Here is a 19,826-nt window from a genome sequence, read left to right on the forward strand (position 1 = left end):
TTGTCAAGCTTCATTTTGAAGAAAAAAAGTTTTCATAATATATATATACTTCCAAATAGGAATACAACCTATTTTTCATGTCTTGGATAAATTGTATTTCATGGGTTTGTTCACTTTCCTTTATATACAGAACAATGCTGAATCATTGTTCATCTGTTCAATACTTTTATTGGATGCCTACTGGGTGCAGAGCACTGTACTGGGAATACTGTGTAAAGCATTTTACTGAGCATCTACTGCGTTACAGAGTCCTCCTGTACTAGATTCACGACAGCACAGTAAAAGACATAGTTCCTGCCCTCCAGGAGCTTACAATCTAATCGAAGCAATAAAGCCGCAAAAAGAGACTAGAAGCAGGAGGAAAAACACAGATATCCAGTGCTTAGAACAGTGCTTGGCACGTAGTAAGCACTTAACAAATACCATTATTATTATTATTATTAATAAATAGCAACAGCCAAAGTAGGAAAAAGTTCAAGGAAGATTTGAATTAATAGATTACCACATTCCGCTTTACAAAGAGGATCTTCTGCTGGTCTCTGAAAAAGAACAAAAATGCAAATGAGAGTTGTACCTCTGGGTTTACGGCTCAATCTCCTCCCATGTAACTGTGAGTGTACAGGGGAATTCCTCGAGGTCACATTTCTCCAGATGAAAGTCAAGGGAGGGGTTTGGGCAAGTCACTGGATAATCTGATAATATCCATTCTTACTTTTTTTTCCAAGTATGTTTAGAAGGCAAGTGTGTTTAAAAGGCCTACCAAGAATGGCAGTTAAGCAGGAACAGGCCAATCCTCATTTCTTTTAGTGTCTCTCAAAATAGTTAATCTGAGTGTGAAGCCAATGAATGGATACCAGAACACAAGTCTCCTTTTGAAATCACCAGCCTTGCCTGCTTACAGGCAGCATCATTTTTGGAAGGGAATTTTTTTTGGAGAAAATTTTGCTTTTCATCCCAATTGCTGGGCTCTAAGATAACATTACAGGGAGCATTATACGGGATAAAGAGGACCAACACTTCTGGAATCCTATTTACTGTCTACCCTCCCAGCATGTTCCAGGAATCCTATTATCAGCCCACCAAGATTGACCACATATTCTGCTTCTTCCCTACTCCCCAGCCTTCTTCCTCTGTCCAGTCTCTAGATGGTGGGATCAGAGTAGGGGGACTGAGGAGAGAAAGGGACTGTAAGCTCACTGTGGGCATGGAATGTAACTATTTATTGTTGAATTGTACTTTCCCAAACACTTAGTACAGTGCTCTGCACACAGTGATCGTTCAATATATATGATTGGATGAATGAATGAATGAATGAATGAGTAGAATAGAGTGGGGAAGGCTCAGAGTCCCAACTAAAAGAAGACTCTGGTTGGCCTGGAACATAGGTTCTGGGCCCCCAAAACTAACGTTCACACCCTTCCTCCTTTTTTGGAGCTCCTGGGGCTATTTTCTTGGGACAGAGTCAAGCGACCTAGATTCTAACCCCAGCTCAGCCATGCTTCTGATGTGTACTAAACATGTAACTCTGTGCCTCAGTTTCCTTATCTGTAAAATGGGGATAAGATCTTGACCCCCACCTCTTAGATTGTGAGTCCCATGTTGGACAGGAACTGAGGCTAATCAGATTGCTTTCTATTTCCCCAAGTGCTGAACACAGGGTTTGGGACTTGGTAAGCACTTAAAAAAATACCATAAATGATTAACAGTGAAAGAGTTGAGAGGGGAGTTCATGAGGGTCTGCTATAGGGGTGACCTCAGTAATTAATACCATTATTATTGTCATTATTATTATTGTTATTTGAAGTCCTTGCTTCTTCTGCTCAGAGACCGGGTTCCATGACTTCATCATCCAACCAAACATCACTTATGCAAATCACACACTCCATTGTGGACTCCTCAGCAGAAAAATGTCCTTTTGGCACCAGTTCAAGCTTAAACTCTTCACTCCAACTACGCCTAGTTGCAGCAAAGAAAACCCAATCCCCTTAACGTAAAAAGTCCCACCTTAGCTCCGGGACACTCGGCTCTGGGCAATGCTAACCATTGATTTTAGTAAGACTTAATGCCTATTGTTGCTGGTGGTCTCAAAAAACACAGGGCAAGATGAAATTTAGACCTTGATGATTGTTACTCATTCCTATGGTATAAAATGTTTCTTACAGTGACAAGAGCAAGAGGTAAAAGATACAGATTTTACCTTGAAAGCTTGTTTTCTTTCCTCAAACACAAATATTGGTTGAGCAATTATGGGTTTTTCTAGGAAAAGAAAAGAATATTTGAAAAGCTCTGCAGAGCGAAATGGAAATTTCAAAATAAACTCAGCAAACCTCAATGCAATATATAAGCACTATTTCTCGTACATCTTGAAAGCATTACCATTAGAGAAATGCCATTTTGGATTACCCTTTTTCACCACTGTAGGTATAAAGCATTACTTGTTCTCCCATGACCTATACAACACATCTATATAAAGAGAAATAATGTCCTCCATCAGATGACACTTCTGAGAGGAGGAATAACAATAGGACAAAGAGTTTGTTGCGGATATTGCTCAGCTGAGCTGCAGACATTTTAGTGAAGGAGATATAGTGATCCATATTGGTATAGAGTCACACCTTAGTATCTCTATTCTTATGGAAAATTCAAGGCATGTGAACCCAATATGCTTCTGCCTGCCTGCCTTGTATATTGTACATTGTAATTGTATATTGTATAATGAGAAGCAGAATAACATAGTGGAAAAGTTATTATACTCTATTGTATTGTACTCTCCCAAGTGCTCAGTACAGTGCTCTGCACACAGTAAGCGCTTGATGAATAGGACTGACCAAAAGACCTTGGGCCTGAGAGTCAGAAGACCTGAGTTCTAATCCTGGCTCTACCACTTGCCTGCTGTGTGACCTTGAGCAAGTTGCTTAATTTCTCAGTGCCTGACTTGTCTCATCTGTAAACATGGGGATTATAAATCTGTTCTCTCTCCCCTTGGGCTGTGAGCCCCATGTGGGACAGGGGCTATTATTAATAATCATTAAAATAATCATAATTTATTAAGTACTTACTGCAAAGCACTCTACTAAGCACTTGAGAGAGTACAATATAACGTAAGACACATTCCCTGCCCACTATAAGCTCAAGGTCTAGAGGGGGAGACAGACATTAATATAAATAGATAAATAAATTACAGATATATATATATATATCTACATATAAAACTTTAAGACTGTGTCTTAAAGTGCTTTTTAAAGTACTTTTTACAGTACTCTGCACACAGTAAGAGCTCAATAAATACAATTCAATGAATGAATCTGCTTATACTGAGTCTCCCTCAACACTTAGTACAACACTTAGTACAATACTTGGCAACAGCATTTATATATTTATCTTTAAATTACATGTATTGCTAATTATTTATATTGTCTGTCTCCTCCTCTGGACTGAAAGCTCATTGTGGGCAGGGAAAGTAACTGCCAAGTATCTTGCATTGTATTCTTCCAAACAGTTAGTACACTGCTCTTTGCCAAGTGCTTAATAAATACCATTGATTGAATAAAATATATCACAATTATTATTAAACTCCTTGAGGTCAAGGACTTTGATTTTACTGTACACTTCCAAGTTCTAGGTGTAGTGCCCTGCACACAGGAGGTGTCCAGTACAGTGCATTGCATACAGTAGGCCAGTACTATGCTCAATAAATATCAATGATGATAATGATGAATGCCCAGAATGAGGAGAGAGGAAAGGAAATGTACCTCAGAAAACCTCTGACACCCCAAGCACCCCCATTCAATTGTCCCTCTTTAACTTGCCAGACAGAAATTTTAAAGGAGAGCTGCAGAATTTAAGCAGTCTGGTATTTTCTCCCTAATGTTCTTCTCAAGCCTGGAGACCTTCACAGAGCATTCTAAGCATTTTATGGCATCATTCATCCTGAGATGAAATTTCATGCTATGCTTGGGGATAAGTTTCTCAAAAAAGCCCAAACCTCTGCTTTTAGGGGTTGCATTGCCTGAGCTGTTAGGCTGGAACAAAATGCTTTTTTCATTCAACCATTTCTTTCCATGCTAGACAGAGGACATTCTGTTGAAATTTAAGTAAAGTTGCTAACGTCTGCCTTGTGGTTTGACTGGGGAAACCTTGTAAAAGAAAGTCTCAACTGTCTCCTTGCATTTATTACCTGAAGAGAATGACTTTAAAATGATTTTTTTCTCACACTCTGCCATTTATAAGCATATCCCATAGCAGTCTTGACTTTTGAGTGTATTTCAATTATCTTTGAGGCCGTTCCATTGGGAAGCAAAAAAAAAAAAAAAAGAAGAAAATCTCCTTTCCTTAAAACCAACAGCTTTGTGCATTTTGAATATAAAATGGGCAAATATAGAACTCCTGTCTGAGCAGAGATCAACTGGATGAAATGACTATTGAAGTACCACTCGAGATGATCAAGACTAATGTACAAAATCAGTTTTTTAACTGTGCAAAAAGCTTAACAATACAGGAAGAAGCTTGAAGTTTGACCACATCAGTGTGGTGAACTTTTCAAAGTACTCTGCCTCATCTAGCTGAGTTGCACTTCTAGACGTGTGATAGAGTTTTCTTCATAAATCTTCATTCACTCCCAGAGGCATCTGTAGACTGTAAGCTCCTTGTATGCAGGGAACCCACTCTGTTATAATGTACTCTCCTAAGCGTCTAGTACAGTGCTCTACACAAGTACTCAATAAATACCATTGATTAAACAGCAACTTTCTACAAGGGGAAGTTATTCTCAGCTCACATATTTCCCTTTTAAACAGAATTTTCTATTTTTGTCTTTAGCACTTGCTTGCCGGGTAACTCTGGGCAAGTCACTTGACCTCACTGTCCTAGGACTCTTCCGTATGTGAAGTGGAAAAAGGAATAATACCCTGTAGGTGAACAATAAAAGCAAGAAGGGTCAGGATAAGGGAGAAAAGTATCCTTGACTCCTCCTTCTCTTTCAATCCCTATATACGGTCTGTGGCCATATCCTGTTGTTTCTTCCCCACAAAATTGCCAAGATTGGTCTCTTCTCCATGTCAACAGCCACCATGGTGGCTCAGGCACTTGACATGTTCCGGCTTGAACTCCTGCATCTCCAGTCTCTCCCTTCAGCAGTCACTCCCCTCTCCAGATGATACTTAATTCTGCTCCCCAGATCATTTTTCTAAACTATCATTATGCTCTCTGCTCCTCGCAAAGCTGCAAAATTTGCCTGTTTCTCTGCATCAATCAGAAACTCCTGACAATTGGTTTTGGAGCACTCAATCAGCTCTCTCCCTCCTCTTCATCCTTTCTCTTCTCCCAGTACACCTCAGCTCTCCCTCTCAAACTAACTTTCTCACAGTGCCTTGTACTCATCTCTCCTGCTACTGATCTCTTGTACACCCTCCCCACCACCTGGGATTCCCTCTCACTTCACAGCCAACAGACAATCCAACATTTTTCATCTTCAAAATCCTTCAGAAATCACATCTCTTCCAAGCCTTTCGCAATTAAATGTCTCATCTCCCCATTTTATGTTTTACACATGAGAAGCAGTGTAGCCTAATGGAAAGAGCACAGGCCTGGGAGTTAGGAGGCCTAGGTTCTAATCCCAGCTCTGCCAGCGGCCTGCTGTGTAACTTTGGGCAAGTCACTGAAGTTCTCTGTGCCTCAGTTTCTTCACCCGCAAAATGAGATGATACTGTTCCCCCTCCCCTTTGTACTGTCAACCCCTTGGGGGACAGGAACTGTGTCTGATCTGATTGTATTATATCTACTGCAGAGCTCAGCACATAGTAAGTGCTTAAATAGCATTATTGCTATGGAGCTGCAAAGGTTACTATGTGTCAAGTGCTGAGGTAGATAAAATGTAATCCGATCAGGCACAGACCCTGTCCCGCATGTGATTCATAGTTCAATCGTATTTATTGAGCACTTACTTTGTGCAGAGCACTGTACTAAGTACTTAGAATGTGCAATTCGGAACAGATAGAGATAATCCCTGCCCAACAACGGTCTCACAGTCTAAAAGGGGGAGTCAGACAGCAAAACAAAACAAGTAGTAAGGCATCAATACCATCAAAATTGATAAATAGAACCATAGATATATACACATCATTCATAAAATAGAGTAATAAATAGTATATATGAATATACACAAGGGCTGTGGGGAGGGGAAGGGGGTAAAGCAGAGAGAAGGAGTAGGGGGGATGGGGAGGAGAGGAGGGGCAGAGGGAAAGGGATGGCTCAATCTGGGAAGGGCTCCTGGAGGAGGTGATCTCTCAGTAGGGCTTTGAAGAGGGGAAGAGAATTAGTTTGGCAGATGTGAGGAGGGAGGGCATTCCAGATCAGTGGTAGGACGTGGGCCAGGGGTCGACGGCGGGACAGGCGAGAACAAGGGCCTGCCAGGAGGTTAGTGGCAGCAGAGGAGTGGAGTGTACAGGGTGGGCTGTAGGAGAGAAGGGAGGTGAGGTAGGATGGAGCAAGGTGATAAGTTATAGAGAGAGGAAGTATCTTCAACATGTTTTACAGATTTGAGAAGCATCGTGGTCTAGCAGAAAGAGCACAGGACTGGAATTTAAGAGACCTGGGTTCTAATCCCAGCTCTGTCATTTATATGCTAGATGAACTTGAGCAAATCACTTAATTTCTCTGCCCTCAATTTCCTCATATGTAAAAATGGGGATAAGATACTTGTTCTCCCTCTCCCTTAGACTGGCACAGAAACTGTTTCTGATATGACTGGATAATATCTACCACAGTGCTCTGCACATACTCAATGCTTAACAAATACCATTGTTTTTGTTATTAGGAAAGAGAGCCATGAAGAGGTGAAGTGACTTGCTCAAGATCACACAGCCGTACTGTGGCAGAACTATGACTGTAACCAGTCTCATCCTAATGAAGGCTGTGTTCTAAATGCCAAGGCTAGCTGCCTCCATCTATTCATATACTCAGCTTCATGGCCTCTCTGAAGAATAGACTCTGTTTCTCTGTAGAAACACTGTAGTAATAATAAAAATTATAATTGTATTAATTTTAAGTGCTTACTATGTGCCAGGCACTGTACTGAGCACTAGGGTAGATACAAGCAAATTAGGTTGGACACAGTCCCTGTCCCACATGGGGCTCACGATCTTAATCTCCACTTTACAGATGAGGTAACTGAGGCACAGAGAAGTCAAGTGCTTGCCCAAGGTCATACAGCAGAAAAGTGGCAGAGCAAGGATTAGAACCCAGGTTCTCCTGACTCCCAGGTCTGTGCTCTATCCACTAGGCTGACCAGAGCCCATTGCCAGGGATGAGCATGTGAAACAACATCAAAAGAACATTCGAGAGTGTGAAACATAGTGAAAAGGAAGTGGTGTATGTGAGTCCTGAGATGCCCAGAGATGAAGAAATGCCAGCTCTGATCCCTGGGTGACAAACTGTCCCCTTTCCTTCAGAGGGGCAGCATAATTCTCCTACACTGATGGGGAATTTCTCTGAAAAATAAATGAGTGCAATGATTTAAGGTGCGTTGGCTTTGGAATGAGAAGATGAATTTGGTGGTACTCAGCTGAAAAGATCTATCCTGATCAAGTTAAGCTTTGCTGGAAACAAACCTTGGTTTCAGTAGCACTGTCCTCTCCTGGTTCTCCTCCAATCTTTGATGGCTCCTTCTCAGCCTCTCACTGGCTCCTTCTCTGTTTCCCACCCCCTAACACTGGAGTCCCTCAAAGCTCAGTTCTGGGTCCCCTTCTATTCTCTAGCTACATCCCACTCCCTTGGAGAACACATTTGTTCCTATAGCTTCAACTACCATCGTTATGCAGATGATTCCCAAATTTACCTCTGCAGTCCTGAGATTTCTCCCTCTCTGCAGTCTTGTGCTAGACATCTCCACTTGGATGTCCCACTGACACTTCCAAACTAACGTGACCAAAATAGAAGTCCCCATTTTCCTACCCAAACCCTGTTCTCTCAAGGCTTTCCCATCACTGAAGACACCACCATGTCTCACAAGCCCATAACTCTGACATCTTCCTCAACTCCTATCTCTTATTCAACCCTCACATTCAATCTGTCAAAAAATTTTGTCAGTTCTGCCTTCACAACAACTCTAGAATCTGCCCATTCCTCTCCATCCAAACTGCTACTATGCTGATCCGAGCACTTACCCTATCCTACCTTGACTAGTACATCAGCCTCCGTAAGGTCATTATTATTGAACGCCTACAGTGTGCAAAAGTACAGGACAATAGAGGAGTTGGTAGACATGATCCCTGCTCACCAGGAACTTACAGTCTACTGGAGCAATGGACATTAAAATAAATGACAGCTAGTGGCAGCAGAAGACAAGACAAAAGGGGAAATAATAGAGCATAAGGATTTGTTCATAAGCGTGTTGGGCTGGGGTGAGTATGAAAGTACTTTACGGGTACAATTTGTCAACCAGGGATCAGAACTGGCATTTCTTCACTCTTGGCATCTCAGGACTCACCTACACCACTTCCTTTTCACTATGTTTCACACTCTCGAATGTTCTTTTGATGTTGTTTCACATGCTCATCCCTGGCAATGGGCTCTGGTCAGCCTAGTGGATAATGTCAGTAATGACATTAGGGAAGAGCATGGTCTAGTGGAAAGAACATGGGCCTAGGAGTCAGAGGGCCTGGATTCTAATCCCAGATCTGCCACTTGCCTGCTGTGTGACCTTAGGCAAGTCACTTAGCTTCTCTGTGCCTCAGTTCCATCATCTGCAAAATGGGGATCCAATACCTGTTCTCTCTCCCAAACTGTGAGCCCCATGTGGGACCTCACTATCTTGTATCTATTCAAGTGCTTTGTACAGTGTTTGGCACATAGTAAGTACTTAACAAATACTATTATTATTATCATCATCCTTGCCTCCTGTCTCTTTTTTCTCCAGTCCAAATTTCACTCTGGTCTCACTCCTCAAAAAACCTCCAACTGTTGTCCATCCTCCTCTGCATGAAAAAGAAATTCCTTACCTTCGGCCTTAAGGCATTAAATCAACTCTCTCCCTCCTACCTCATCTCCTTGATCGGCTACTTCGACCCAATCCACACACCCCACTCCTCTAACACCAATTTATTCTCTGTGCCTACCTCAATCTCATTTATCCCTCCACCGACCCTTTGCCCACTTTCCCCCTCTCACCAAGAACCCCCTTGTACTTCAAAACCCTCCTAAAATCACATCTTCTCCAAGAATCCTTATCTAAGCACTCATTTTCCCTTCCCACCCTTCCCTCTGCGTCATCTATGTGCTTGGCTGAGAACCCGTTAAGTACTTTCATACTCACCCCAGCCCAACAGGCTTATGAACAAATCCTTATGCTCTATTATTTCCCTTTTGTCTTGTCTTCTGCTGCCACTAGCTGTCATTTATTTTAATGTCCACTGCTCCAGTAGACTGTAAGCTCCTTGTGAGCAGGGATCATGTCTACCAACTCCTCTATTGTCCTGTACTTTTGCACACTGTAGGCGTTCAATAAACACCATTGTCTGAGTTATTGATTGAACTTGCTCCCCTGTCAGAAGGAGGAGACTTCCTGAGGAAATACTACAGGTGGTGCTCAAGCCTTGATTAAGTCAGTAAAAAACTTCCTCTCCACGTGAAAGCAACCACAAGGAGTTCATTAGTGGATATTCACTGCCCTCTGGTGTGGGCACAGTAGCAGTGACCTAGTATTAATACTTTCTATCACTTCTGTACGTTGATGAGTTCCTTCCCTGACCTGACTAGATTTTTACACTAGTTGAAAGGATTTTCTGAGTCTGTCCACCTGTCTTTATCTGTGACCCTTTTTAGTACAGTCCCTTAGGGGTGTAAGTAGTAAGAGACATAGCACTGAAGTGCTCAGAAGCAGTTTGGTTTATGAAATATGACCGCAAAGGAAAAAAAAAGGTCATTTATTCTGTTTCGGTAAGCCCAGATGAAGTCATGAATTCAGAGAAATGGGATGGAATAGGGGGATAAGGCAGCACCTCAGAACAACAGGCTGTGCTAATTAATCAGTGGTATTTACTAAGCAGTTAATGTGCACAGAATACACTACTAAGGACTTAGGGTAGCACAATACAACAGAGTTCGCTGTGGGTAGGGAATGTGTCTGTCAATTGTTATATTGTAGTCTCCCAAGTGCTGAGTTCAGTGCTTTGCATACAGTAAACACTCAGTAAATACGATTGAATGAATGAGTTGGTAGACATGTTCCCTGCCCGCAAGGAGTTTACATTTTACAGGGCCTGAATCAATCTCTCCAAATCTTTCATTGAATGAATTCAGAGTCAACCAGCTCATTCTCAAGGGAGAAATGGCTGAATTTTATGGAAAAAAAACTGAACATAAAAACCCTTAAAAAATAAATGATTTGGTATCCAAGGACTTCTCCTCAGCCAGTTTCAGTATAATTCCTCATATATTTCTCAAATCCCCTAGCTACTCTAGGACTGTCCAGGTTTGTATCTGTTTTCCTCTGAAATGGGGAGTCTCTTCAGCACCAGACTGAACTATGCCTGGTCTCTGAGCCCATATAACACAATCTCTGGCAACACAATCTTCACCCTAAACCGGGCTACAGTGGGATCACTCTTGTTAGTGGAATCTAGCCAGTCAGTTATTTCACTGAGCTTTGAAAGATGATACAAACGTTAACGTTTTTCAAAAACCCTGACACCAGCAGCTGGGCTTCTAAATTCAGAAGGTCAGCATCAGCTTTGGGATTTCAGACAATCACTCTACAGAATAAAATATTGGGGGTCTTTTAAGAATCTGCACTGAGTCTCTGTGTCCACACCCTCGGGGAGGGGATTAGTTCTTTGAAGTTAAACAGAGAATTCCCAAAGCACTTTGTAGCAGGGGCTTGCACAAACTCTTTAACTCCAAGATGCTGTGCTCTGAAAGGGCAGAGCAAAAGTATCTATTGAGCACTTACTGAGTGCAGAACACTGTATTAGGCACTGGGAGAGAGTAAGCCAGGTGGGAATTAGAGGTCCCTGTCCCGAGAGGCAGGGGAAGCACAGAACTCTTACCTTGACAATTGCCTTCCTCCTGTTTCAGTTCCCACTTGCTTAGACTGGAGAATCGGTGACTGCTAGGTTTTCTTTGTGAAGTAGAACTAGCATTCTGGTTCATGATCTGAGTTTCAGTGTAGTGTTTCTTTTCCTCAGAAAAGCCCAGCTGATTCTTCAGAGAATGCATGGTGTTGAATGTGCTTAAATCATGAAAGCTGACCCTCACTTTACTAGCATGAACTTCTTAGCACCCTAGAGGCTTGGTTCTTGCCCTAAATATTTGTCCAAGTAACACATTCTGACAAACAAGCTTCAGTTCATCCAAGTCAAGTTTTGAGATTTGTTGCTAGAGTCCCATTTCAGAATGAAAACAAACTGAAATTGGTGTTTTGTCATTTAAAATTTTGCAGCAAAATGGTCCATAAGGACAAATTAGATGTGGCTTCTTTCTTGTTCCACCAAAAAAAGCCACCAACAGAGTAGCTAATCTAACTTAAAAACGATGCCTGCTGTGCAGCTGAAATGAATCAAGTGATTTCTGAGCACTGTGTGAAGAGACCCAGAGTCAGTTTAAAAGCATACAGTTCTAAACAGAGGCTGGGCTGAGGGGTGGGGCTTGGGAGAGCCAGAGCCAGAGAGAGAAAAATAAAGAGGCAGGCAATGTTTGTATGATTTTTGGAGTTCCTTTGACCAGCAATTACTAAAGCAGGGCCAGATATCTCTGGGTCCTCCTAATCATAGAATCGACCTTGCTTTTCATTATAACTGCTCCAATTGGCAATTTACACCATGTGGCCTTAATGCCCCTGTTTGAAACTGAAAAGGATCAAACACTGTCTGCAAACAACTTGGCAATGAAAATAGTAAAATTAGTAAAATAGTATACCAAAAAAACCCCAAAAACAAAAACAGAATTCTAAAAGAGAAGGAGATATGAAGTTTTTTTGCAATTCAAAATTCCTAATTGGAGTGCTATTGTAAGCCTATACCTACTCCTTCAATCAGTCAATCAATCAATAATGTAATTGATGATGATGGTATTTGTTAAGCACTTACTATGTGCTATGTGCCAAGCACTGTTCTAAGCACTGTGGTAGATACAAGGTAATCAGGTTGTCACTTGTGGGGCTCACAGTCTTAATCCCCATTTTACAGATGAGGGAACTGAGGCACAGAGAAATTATGTGATTTGCCTAAGGTCATACCGCTGACAAATGGCAGAACTGGGATTAGAACCCACGACCTCTGACTCCCAAGCCCAAACTCTTCCCACTAAAACAATTGAGTGCCTTCTCACAGAATAGAAGTTTTCTTTAAGTTATTCACATACATTACCTCACGGGGGACTTCTCTTATAAACACACCACGACACAAACCCCCATCTACACATAAAAATCCACCAGGAGTGCTTTTTTTCAACAAAGAAACAAATTCATTCATTGAGCCGTATTTATTGAGCAAGTACTGTGTGCCGAGCACTGTTCCACGTTCTTGGAAACTACAGTTCAGCAACAAATAGAGACAAACCATGCACACAAATATACACATACCCACAAACAAGCACAGGCTATTCTCTAGGATTTATTCAGCCTCTCTTTCCTCTATGTCCCTCAAATTGCATAAGCAGCTGACTTAAATTAGCACTTCCTCACTAGTGTGACCAGGAAGCCCTGAGTGCCACCATCTTGACTTACTGTGTGAACCAGGGTGACCTTTTTAGTCTGAGGCACACAACACATGAGAGCTATTAAACATCTAAGAAACATTCTAAAACTTTTCTTTTTTGGCACCAATAGTGTGGGCTTTTGTCAGCTTTGGAGTTCAGAACCCTAGAAATTAGCTGAGGGGATGGGGGAATTAGTAGCCAACCTCATTTACTCACTTCCAGCATAAGCCCCAAAGCTCTCAGGATTTAGATGCAGCATTGAGAGTCACATTACTTTTATTAGAATTTGCCAATTCTTTTGTGGCCTACTGAATTAATTCTGAAAAATTCAGAGTTATAATGAAAAGAGCCTGTTCTCCACCCTGGGTCCCTAGCCTTACTGTAAACAGTAAAAATTTCCTAGAAGGATAATTAGCTCATTAAATTCATGATACCATGCCTGGAGGTGCAACCAGCACCTTGGAGGCCAGGATTATAATTCAAAATGGATTTAATAATTGTAGTATTTGTTGATCACTGGCTATGTGCCAAGCACTGTTCTAAGTGCTGAGAGGATAATCAGATCAGACATAGTCCCTTTCCCTCATGGACTTCACAGTCTGAGAGGGAGAACAGATATTTAATCCCATTTTGGCCATGTTAAACATTTCCAAAACAGAACTCCTTATCTTCCAACCTCCCCTGACTTTCCCATCACTGTAGATGGCTGTCCTTCCTGTCTCACAAGCCCATAACTTTGGCTTTATCCTTGACTCCTCACTTTCATTCAACACACATAGTCAATCCATCACTAAATTCTGTCGGTACCACCTTCACAACATCGCTAAAATCTTCCTTCACCTCTCCATCCAAATTGTTACAGCGTTAATACAATCACTCATCCTATCCCACTGGAATTACTGCATCAGCCTCCTTGCTGACCTCCCAACCTCCTACCTCTCCCCACTCCAGTCCATATTGCAGTCTGCTGCCCGGGTCATTTTTCTACAAAATCATTCAGGACATGTCACCCCACTCCTCAAAAACTCCAGTTATTGCCCTGCCACCTCCACATCAAACAAAAACTCCTCACCACTGGCTTTAGAGCACTCAATCACCTTGCCCCCTTCTACCTCACCTTGCTACTCTCCTACTACAACCCAGCCCGCACTCTTCACTCCTCTAACCTCTCACTGTGCCTCGATCTCTCTTCTCTTGTTGCAGACCCCTCACCCACATCCTGCCTCTGACCTGGAATGCCCTCCCTCCTCAAATCTAAATGACAGTTACTCTCCCCCACGTCAAAGACTTTTTGAAGGCACATCACCTCCAGGAGGCCTTCCCTGACTAAACCCCGCTCCCCAGCCTTTCCACTTCTCCCATTCCCTTCTGCCTCACCCTGACTTGCTTCCTCTGTTCTTCCCCCTTTCCAGCCCCACAGCACTTAGCTACATATCTGTAATTTATTTTTTAAATTAATGCCTGTCTCCCTCTCTCTAGAATGTATGCTCACTGTGGGCAGGGAATGTGCCTGTTTATTGTTGTATTGGACTCTCCCAAGCACTTAGTACAGTGCTCAGCACACAGTAACCCCTCAATAAATGCAATTGAATGAGTGAATGAATGAATCCCCACTGTACAGATGAGGAAACTGAAGCACAGAGCAAGAAAGTGACTTGCCCAAACTCACACATCAGGCAAGTGGCAGAGCCTGGATTAGAAAGTTGGTCCCCTGGCTCCCAGGCCCAAGCGCTTCCCGTTGTGCTACACTGCTTCTCAGATCCTTGAGGACAGCAATGGGAAACCAGAGACTACCACCAAGCTCCCTGTGGGAAAGAAAAGTGTCTACCAACTCTATTATATTGTACACTCCACACAGTGGTTTGTGCTTACAAATTGCTCAATAAATATCATTGACTGATTGATTCTCCATCCCAACTCCTTCTCAACCAGCAGACCAGATCCCAGTTTATATAATCTGAGGACACTAATCTTCCAAAGTTTGGAGCCTCCACTTCCAGGGGGTCTAGAGGCCAGATCTGAGACCTCTGGCAGCTCTACATTGAAACAAACAGCCTTTGGAGAAATATTGTTTGGGTCATAACCTAAAAACATGCACACAAGTCTCCCCAGTGGCCTGACAATAAAGGTCAGTGTCTTTCTTTCTTTTGGCAGGAGGCTTCTCCCCTCGCCTCCCGCTTCCTCAGCTGGGAGCTCTGTTTGCTTTGTTAGCTCATCTGCTTCTCCATGATGCTCGGCACACAAAGGGCAAAGACCATTTCTTCTTTGGTCCCAAACTCAGCACTCAGCACACTCTGGGGGCTTTCTTACTATCTAATGACCGCAGTCTTTATGTCCCAAGGAGAATTTCATCTGTATTACCATTCATCATCCTAAAAGGCTCTGCAAAAAGAACATGCTATTTTCAAGAAAAGAAACCACAGATCTCTAACTAACTAACTAACTCATCCCAAACTAAGTTCTCATCTCCCCACCCTTTTCTCCCTCCTTTCAGAATGGCTAGGCACTTGGGTCAATACCTTCTAAGCACTTTGAGATTCACTCCAACCCCATGCCCACAGACCTTAAGTACATATCTTTCTAACTCTATTGCTTTACCTACCTGTACTTTATTTTAATGTTGCCTCCCCCTACTAGATTCTGAGCTCCGTAAGGGCAAGAATGATGCCTACCAACTCTGTGGTCCTCTCCCAAGCCCTGTGCACAGTTAGAGCTCAATAAACATCACTGATTGACTGATTCTAAGGATTTTCCTTCTCCAGAAGGAATTTACATAGGGAACATATTGAAGGGAAGAGGAGAAAAAAAAAAACATGCTCTCCATCCTTTGACTTCCAGATTTAAGCACACTTTGTAGCCCCACCTTGCTAAATGCAGACATTGATAAATGATGGTCTGCTTTGTCAGACCTTTCCCATGTAAATCGTTCCACAAGAAGGCTACTTTGAATGTTGTCCAGATCTAATCATGGGTATAGTTTTCCCCTTAATTTCTTTAATTTGATTGGAATTCAGGGCTGCTGGTAGCATGCTTCACACATGTCTTCCCTAGGTATGAATATTTAAATCCCTGAGAACTTGATTGTTCCCAAGTCTTCGGGGAAAATCTAGCCAAGGGAAGAGAAGGAAAGGGGGAGTTTTTTGGGAGAGGCACAGGGCTGAGAGAAAGAGGACCTGGGTTAATAATAATGTTGGTATTTGTTAAGCGCTTACTATGTGCAGAGCACTGTTCTAAGCACTGGGGTAGACACAGGGGAATCAGGTTGACCCACGTGGGGCTCACAGTCTTAATCCCCATTTTACAGATGAGGTAACTGAGGCACGGAGAAGTTAAGTGACTTGCCCACAGTCACACAGCTGACAAGTGGCCGAGCCAGGATTTGAACCCGTGACCTCTGACTCCAAAGCCCGTGCTCTTTCCACTGAGCCACGCTGCTGCTCTTCTAGTATCAACTCTGCCACCGCCCTGCCATGGAACTTTGAGCAACTCACTTTTCCTCTCTGGGCCCCAGTTTCTTCAATTATTTGCAGATATTAATATTGGCCTTCCTCTACTTCTACCACAAAGGATGTTGTAAGGACAAAGTGAGATAAGAAACTTGGAAGCACTTCCAAAAAATTAAAGTGCTCTACAAATTCAAGGTATTAACTCAAGAAGAGACCCACATTCCTGACTGCTACACATTCCCTTTGGTAGCTCTGATTTAACCAACATGTGGGAAAAGAATAGAGCCAGTCGACTTCCTGATGACTGTGCAAAAGCTTTCCTGTGTGCTTGAGAACAGTATGGTCTAGTGGAAACAGGAAGCCTAGATTCTAATCCTGATTCCACCACTTGCCTGCTGTGCGCATTGGGTAAGTCACTTAACTTCTCTGTGCCTCAGTTTCCTCATCTGTAAAATGAGGTTTAAATATCTTCTCTAGTCCCGAGACTATGAACCCCACAGGGCATAGAGACTGTAACCCATCTGTTTCCACTAGATCGTAAGCTCTTTGAGGGCAGAGATTGTGTCCACCAATTCTATTTTACTGGACTCTTCCAAGCATTTATATCAGTGCTCTGCACACAGTGTGCCCTCAATATTAATTCATTCATTGATTCATTCATTCAATCATATTTATTGAGCACTTACTGTGTGCGAAGCACTGTACTAAGCACTTTGGAAGTACGAGTCAGCAACAGAGACAATTCCTGCCCACAATGGGCTCACAGTCTAGAAGGGGGGAGACAAACATCAAAACAAATATACAGGCATCAGTAGCATCATTATAAATGAATAGAATTAAAGGTTTATACACAACATTAATAAAAAATAAATAGAATTATAATTATAAATGTTTACATATATACACAATTGCTGTGGGGTGGAGGTGGGAAGTAGAGCAAAGGGAGCAGACTGGGGCAATGGGGAGGAAGGGGGCAATTAATTGATTGCTCTGCATACAGCAGGTGCCCAGAATAGTGCACTGCAAAAAATAGGCATTAATTAATGATGATGATGATGACGATGATGGAAGGGTGTGGAGAGGTGGCCTGGGAGGACAATGGTTGACCTGGCAATGAACAATCTAACTTTGCTGCCCCTTCCCTTTCTGCCACTCCACCATTCTGTTCTTCATCCCAGACCTCCTTCTCCTGCTTCTCCCTCCAGCTTCCTCTGGCCCACTCTGTCTTTGGTCCTTCTGGGGAGTAGCAGAATCTCCTGCCACAGTAGCTCTCCTCTGGTTATGCCCATGGTCCTCCTTTTCCTGGCCAATTTTATTAGCTTCCTCTTGAGCAGCCTCCCTATTTTTCCTGTGGGGACCTGGGAGCCGTGCTCTTGCCCTTGAGAAGCAGGATGATATTATTCTACATTTAAATGAATTCATTCAGAAATATTGCCTCCTCCTAAGGAGGTAGGATAGCCCAGTGAAAAGACTGTGGGATCGGAAACCGGGAGACCCGGCTTCTAGTTCCAGCACTGAGACTTTGGCCTCAGTTTCCCCATCTGTAAAATGGGGATACAATTCCAGCTCTGCTAGTCCTTTAGAATGAGAGCCCCGTGTGACACGGGGATTGCATCTGATTGGAGTTTCTTGCATCTACCCCAGCACATAGTAAAACGCTTGTCATAGAGTAGTTGCTTAATGAATACCCTACCATAATCAAGCTTCTAGAAGAACCTTCTCTTCGTCCCTTTATCTCCTTGAGGGAACTTGAAAACATCAACAAAATACAAATTGTTGACCCAGCCATCTACCTTGTATCATAACGAAGTTGATGATAAGAATTATTCTTCAGAACAATAAACCCTTGGCATCGTTGACGTCAGCTCCTGGGGGAGAGAAGATATTTCTCTAGAAACAGGCGGGAGACTCTGAGGGGTCAGCTGCGGGAAAAAACAGCAGGTGGAAAAACACAAACAGAATATGGTCCATCTTTGGACTGACTCATTCCTCCTCCCCATGGCATGAGCACAGTCTGTTTGTTCAAATAACAAATCACTGTTCCTGCTGAAGGAGATCAAAAACGCATCCCCAGAATCCAAGGAAAAGGACCACGTTTAGCACATATTGTGCTCAAGGACTGAGGGGCATCAACCAGCCTCCACATTTATTCTTCTTTTGGGGACCCCAATCCACTCACTTCTAGAAGTGGTCAGGGATCCCCCAGGTACCAAAACTCTGGCAGTTCCTGGGATCCTAGTTTCCAAAAGGGGCAGCTAGATATCCGTGTGGGTGTAAAGCATTGAGTATCCTTGACTGTGCCACCCTGCCTTCCCGTCTTGGGATCCAGAAAGTCTGCTTTCCCAGAGTCGGGGCCAGGTCGGGGCTAGACACTGACAGGATGCTAACTTGGATGAATGATAACACAACTCACGGCCGCCAGGTGATGTTATGGAGGAGAAATACAATCAGCTGGAAAGGTTAATTCACCTTAAAACCATTGATGAGTTTGAATTTGGGGGGAATCAGGTAAAGAATGTCATGCTCAGTTCTGGCATAAAAGGGGGCTTCAGTATGAATAAAGGAAAATCAACAAAAGTGTGCTCTTGAGTGCTTAGTACAGTGCTCTGCCCAATGTATATGCTCAGTGCAATGCTCTGCCCAATAGGAGGTCAGTACAACACTCTACACTGTAGGCACTCAGTAAATATTGATGATCATGATGATGATGATAGCAGTGATGGTGAGTCAACTTCAAAGCTATAGTTCAACAAATAAGGAAGTGTTTTTAGGAATTCCATTGTCAGAAATCAGGGGTAGGAATACCAGCCAGCTGCAGTGTGAATTATCCAATTACTTTTTAAGATCCGAAGAATTCAGGACTTTCTCCCTTTCTCCATTCCTTTTACTTCTCATTCATCTCCACACTTCTGAGTTAACAGCCAAAGAATTGAAATGTGGTGATCAGATAACTTTGTTGACTTTTGTGGCAAAACCACAAGCCTTTCATTCCAATTCTATGACTCCCCAGGAGACAAAGGAAGAAATATTCATGGCAGAGGATGAAACAGAGTCTATCAACTTGAAAGCACAAACTCAAGAGCAAAATCTCATTTCAAGAGGCTCTGAGGTTTAAAAAAATTGCTAAATGGAGTAAAAGTCCAAGGGGCCAGCGTCATCGGACTACTATGAGCTATGGGGCCTCCAGGGGACCTTCCTACATTCACTCAATCATATTTAGTGAGCACTTACAGTGTGCAAAGCACTGTCCAGTCAACATCATGGGAGAGCAGGCTTGGCCCCTCCAAGAGCAGAGAGTGAGCCAAAGTCGGTAATGACTATCCGAATGCTAGGAAGTGACACCGTTTATAACCATGGACTATTGCCAGCAAGCATGAGGAGACTGAAAATTATCTCTTCTGGTTTTATGTACCAGGCACCATGCTAAATGCTGTGGTAGAGACAAGATAATCAGGTCGGACACAGACCCTGTCCCACGAAGGGCTAACAGTCTTAATCCCCATTTTACAGTTGAGGTAACTGAAGAACAGAGAAACTAAGTGGCTTGACCAAGGTCACACAACAGACAAATGGTGGAGTTGGGATTAGAACTGAGGTCCTTTGACTCCTTTGCCCATGCTCTTTCCACTGGGCCATGCTGCTTTTCGGGGTTGCATTTTCAATTGCTCATATTGTTTATCATTTATTCCT

At 42.8% G+C, this 19,826-nt stretch overlaps 1 protein-coding gene across 2 annotated transcripts in view; it reads right to left on the minus strand.

The window, feature by feature from the left end:
* The window catches only part of RANBP3L (RAN binding protein 3 like), a 36,181-nt gene extending 24,615 nt beyond the window's left edge, over positions 1–11,566 (minus strand). The window contains exons 1-3 of one of the 2 annotated variants that reach the window (XM_029061577.2): positions 11,043–11,566; positions 2,198–2,256; positions 503–539 (exon numbers count right to left, since the gene is read on the minus strand). In XM_029061577.2, the coding sequence (XP_028917410.1) occupies positions 503–539; positions 2,198–2,256; positions 11,043–11,211 (265 nt within the window). In that variant the 5' untranslated portion in view covers positions 11,212–11,566. The remainder of the gene's footprint in view (positions 1–502; positions 540–2,197; positions 2,257–11,042) is intronic. The other variant, XM_029061576.2, reaches the window with a different exon arrangement.
* Between the last annotated feature and the right edge of the window lie 8,260 nt (positions 11,567–19,826).

The sequence above is a fragment of the Ornithorhynchus anatinus genome, chromosome 3 (genome assembly GCF_004115215.2).
Source record: "Ornithorhynchus anatinus isolate Pmale09 chromosome 3, mOrnAna1.pri.v4, whole genome shotgun sequence".
Taxonomy (NCBI): domain Eukaryota; kingdom Metazoa; phylum Chordata; class Mammalia; order Monotremata; family Ornithorhynchidae; genus Ornithorhynchus; species Ornithorhynchus anatinus.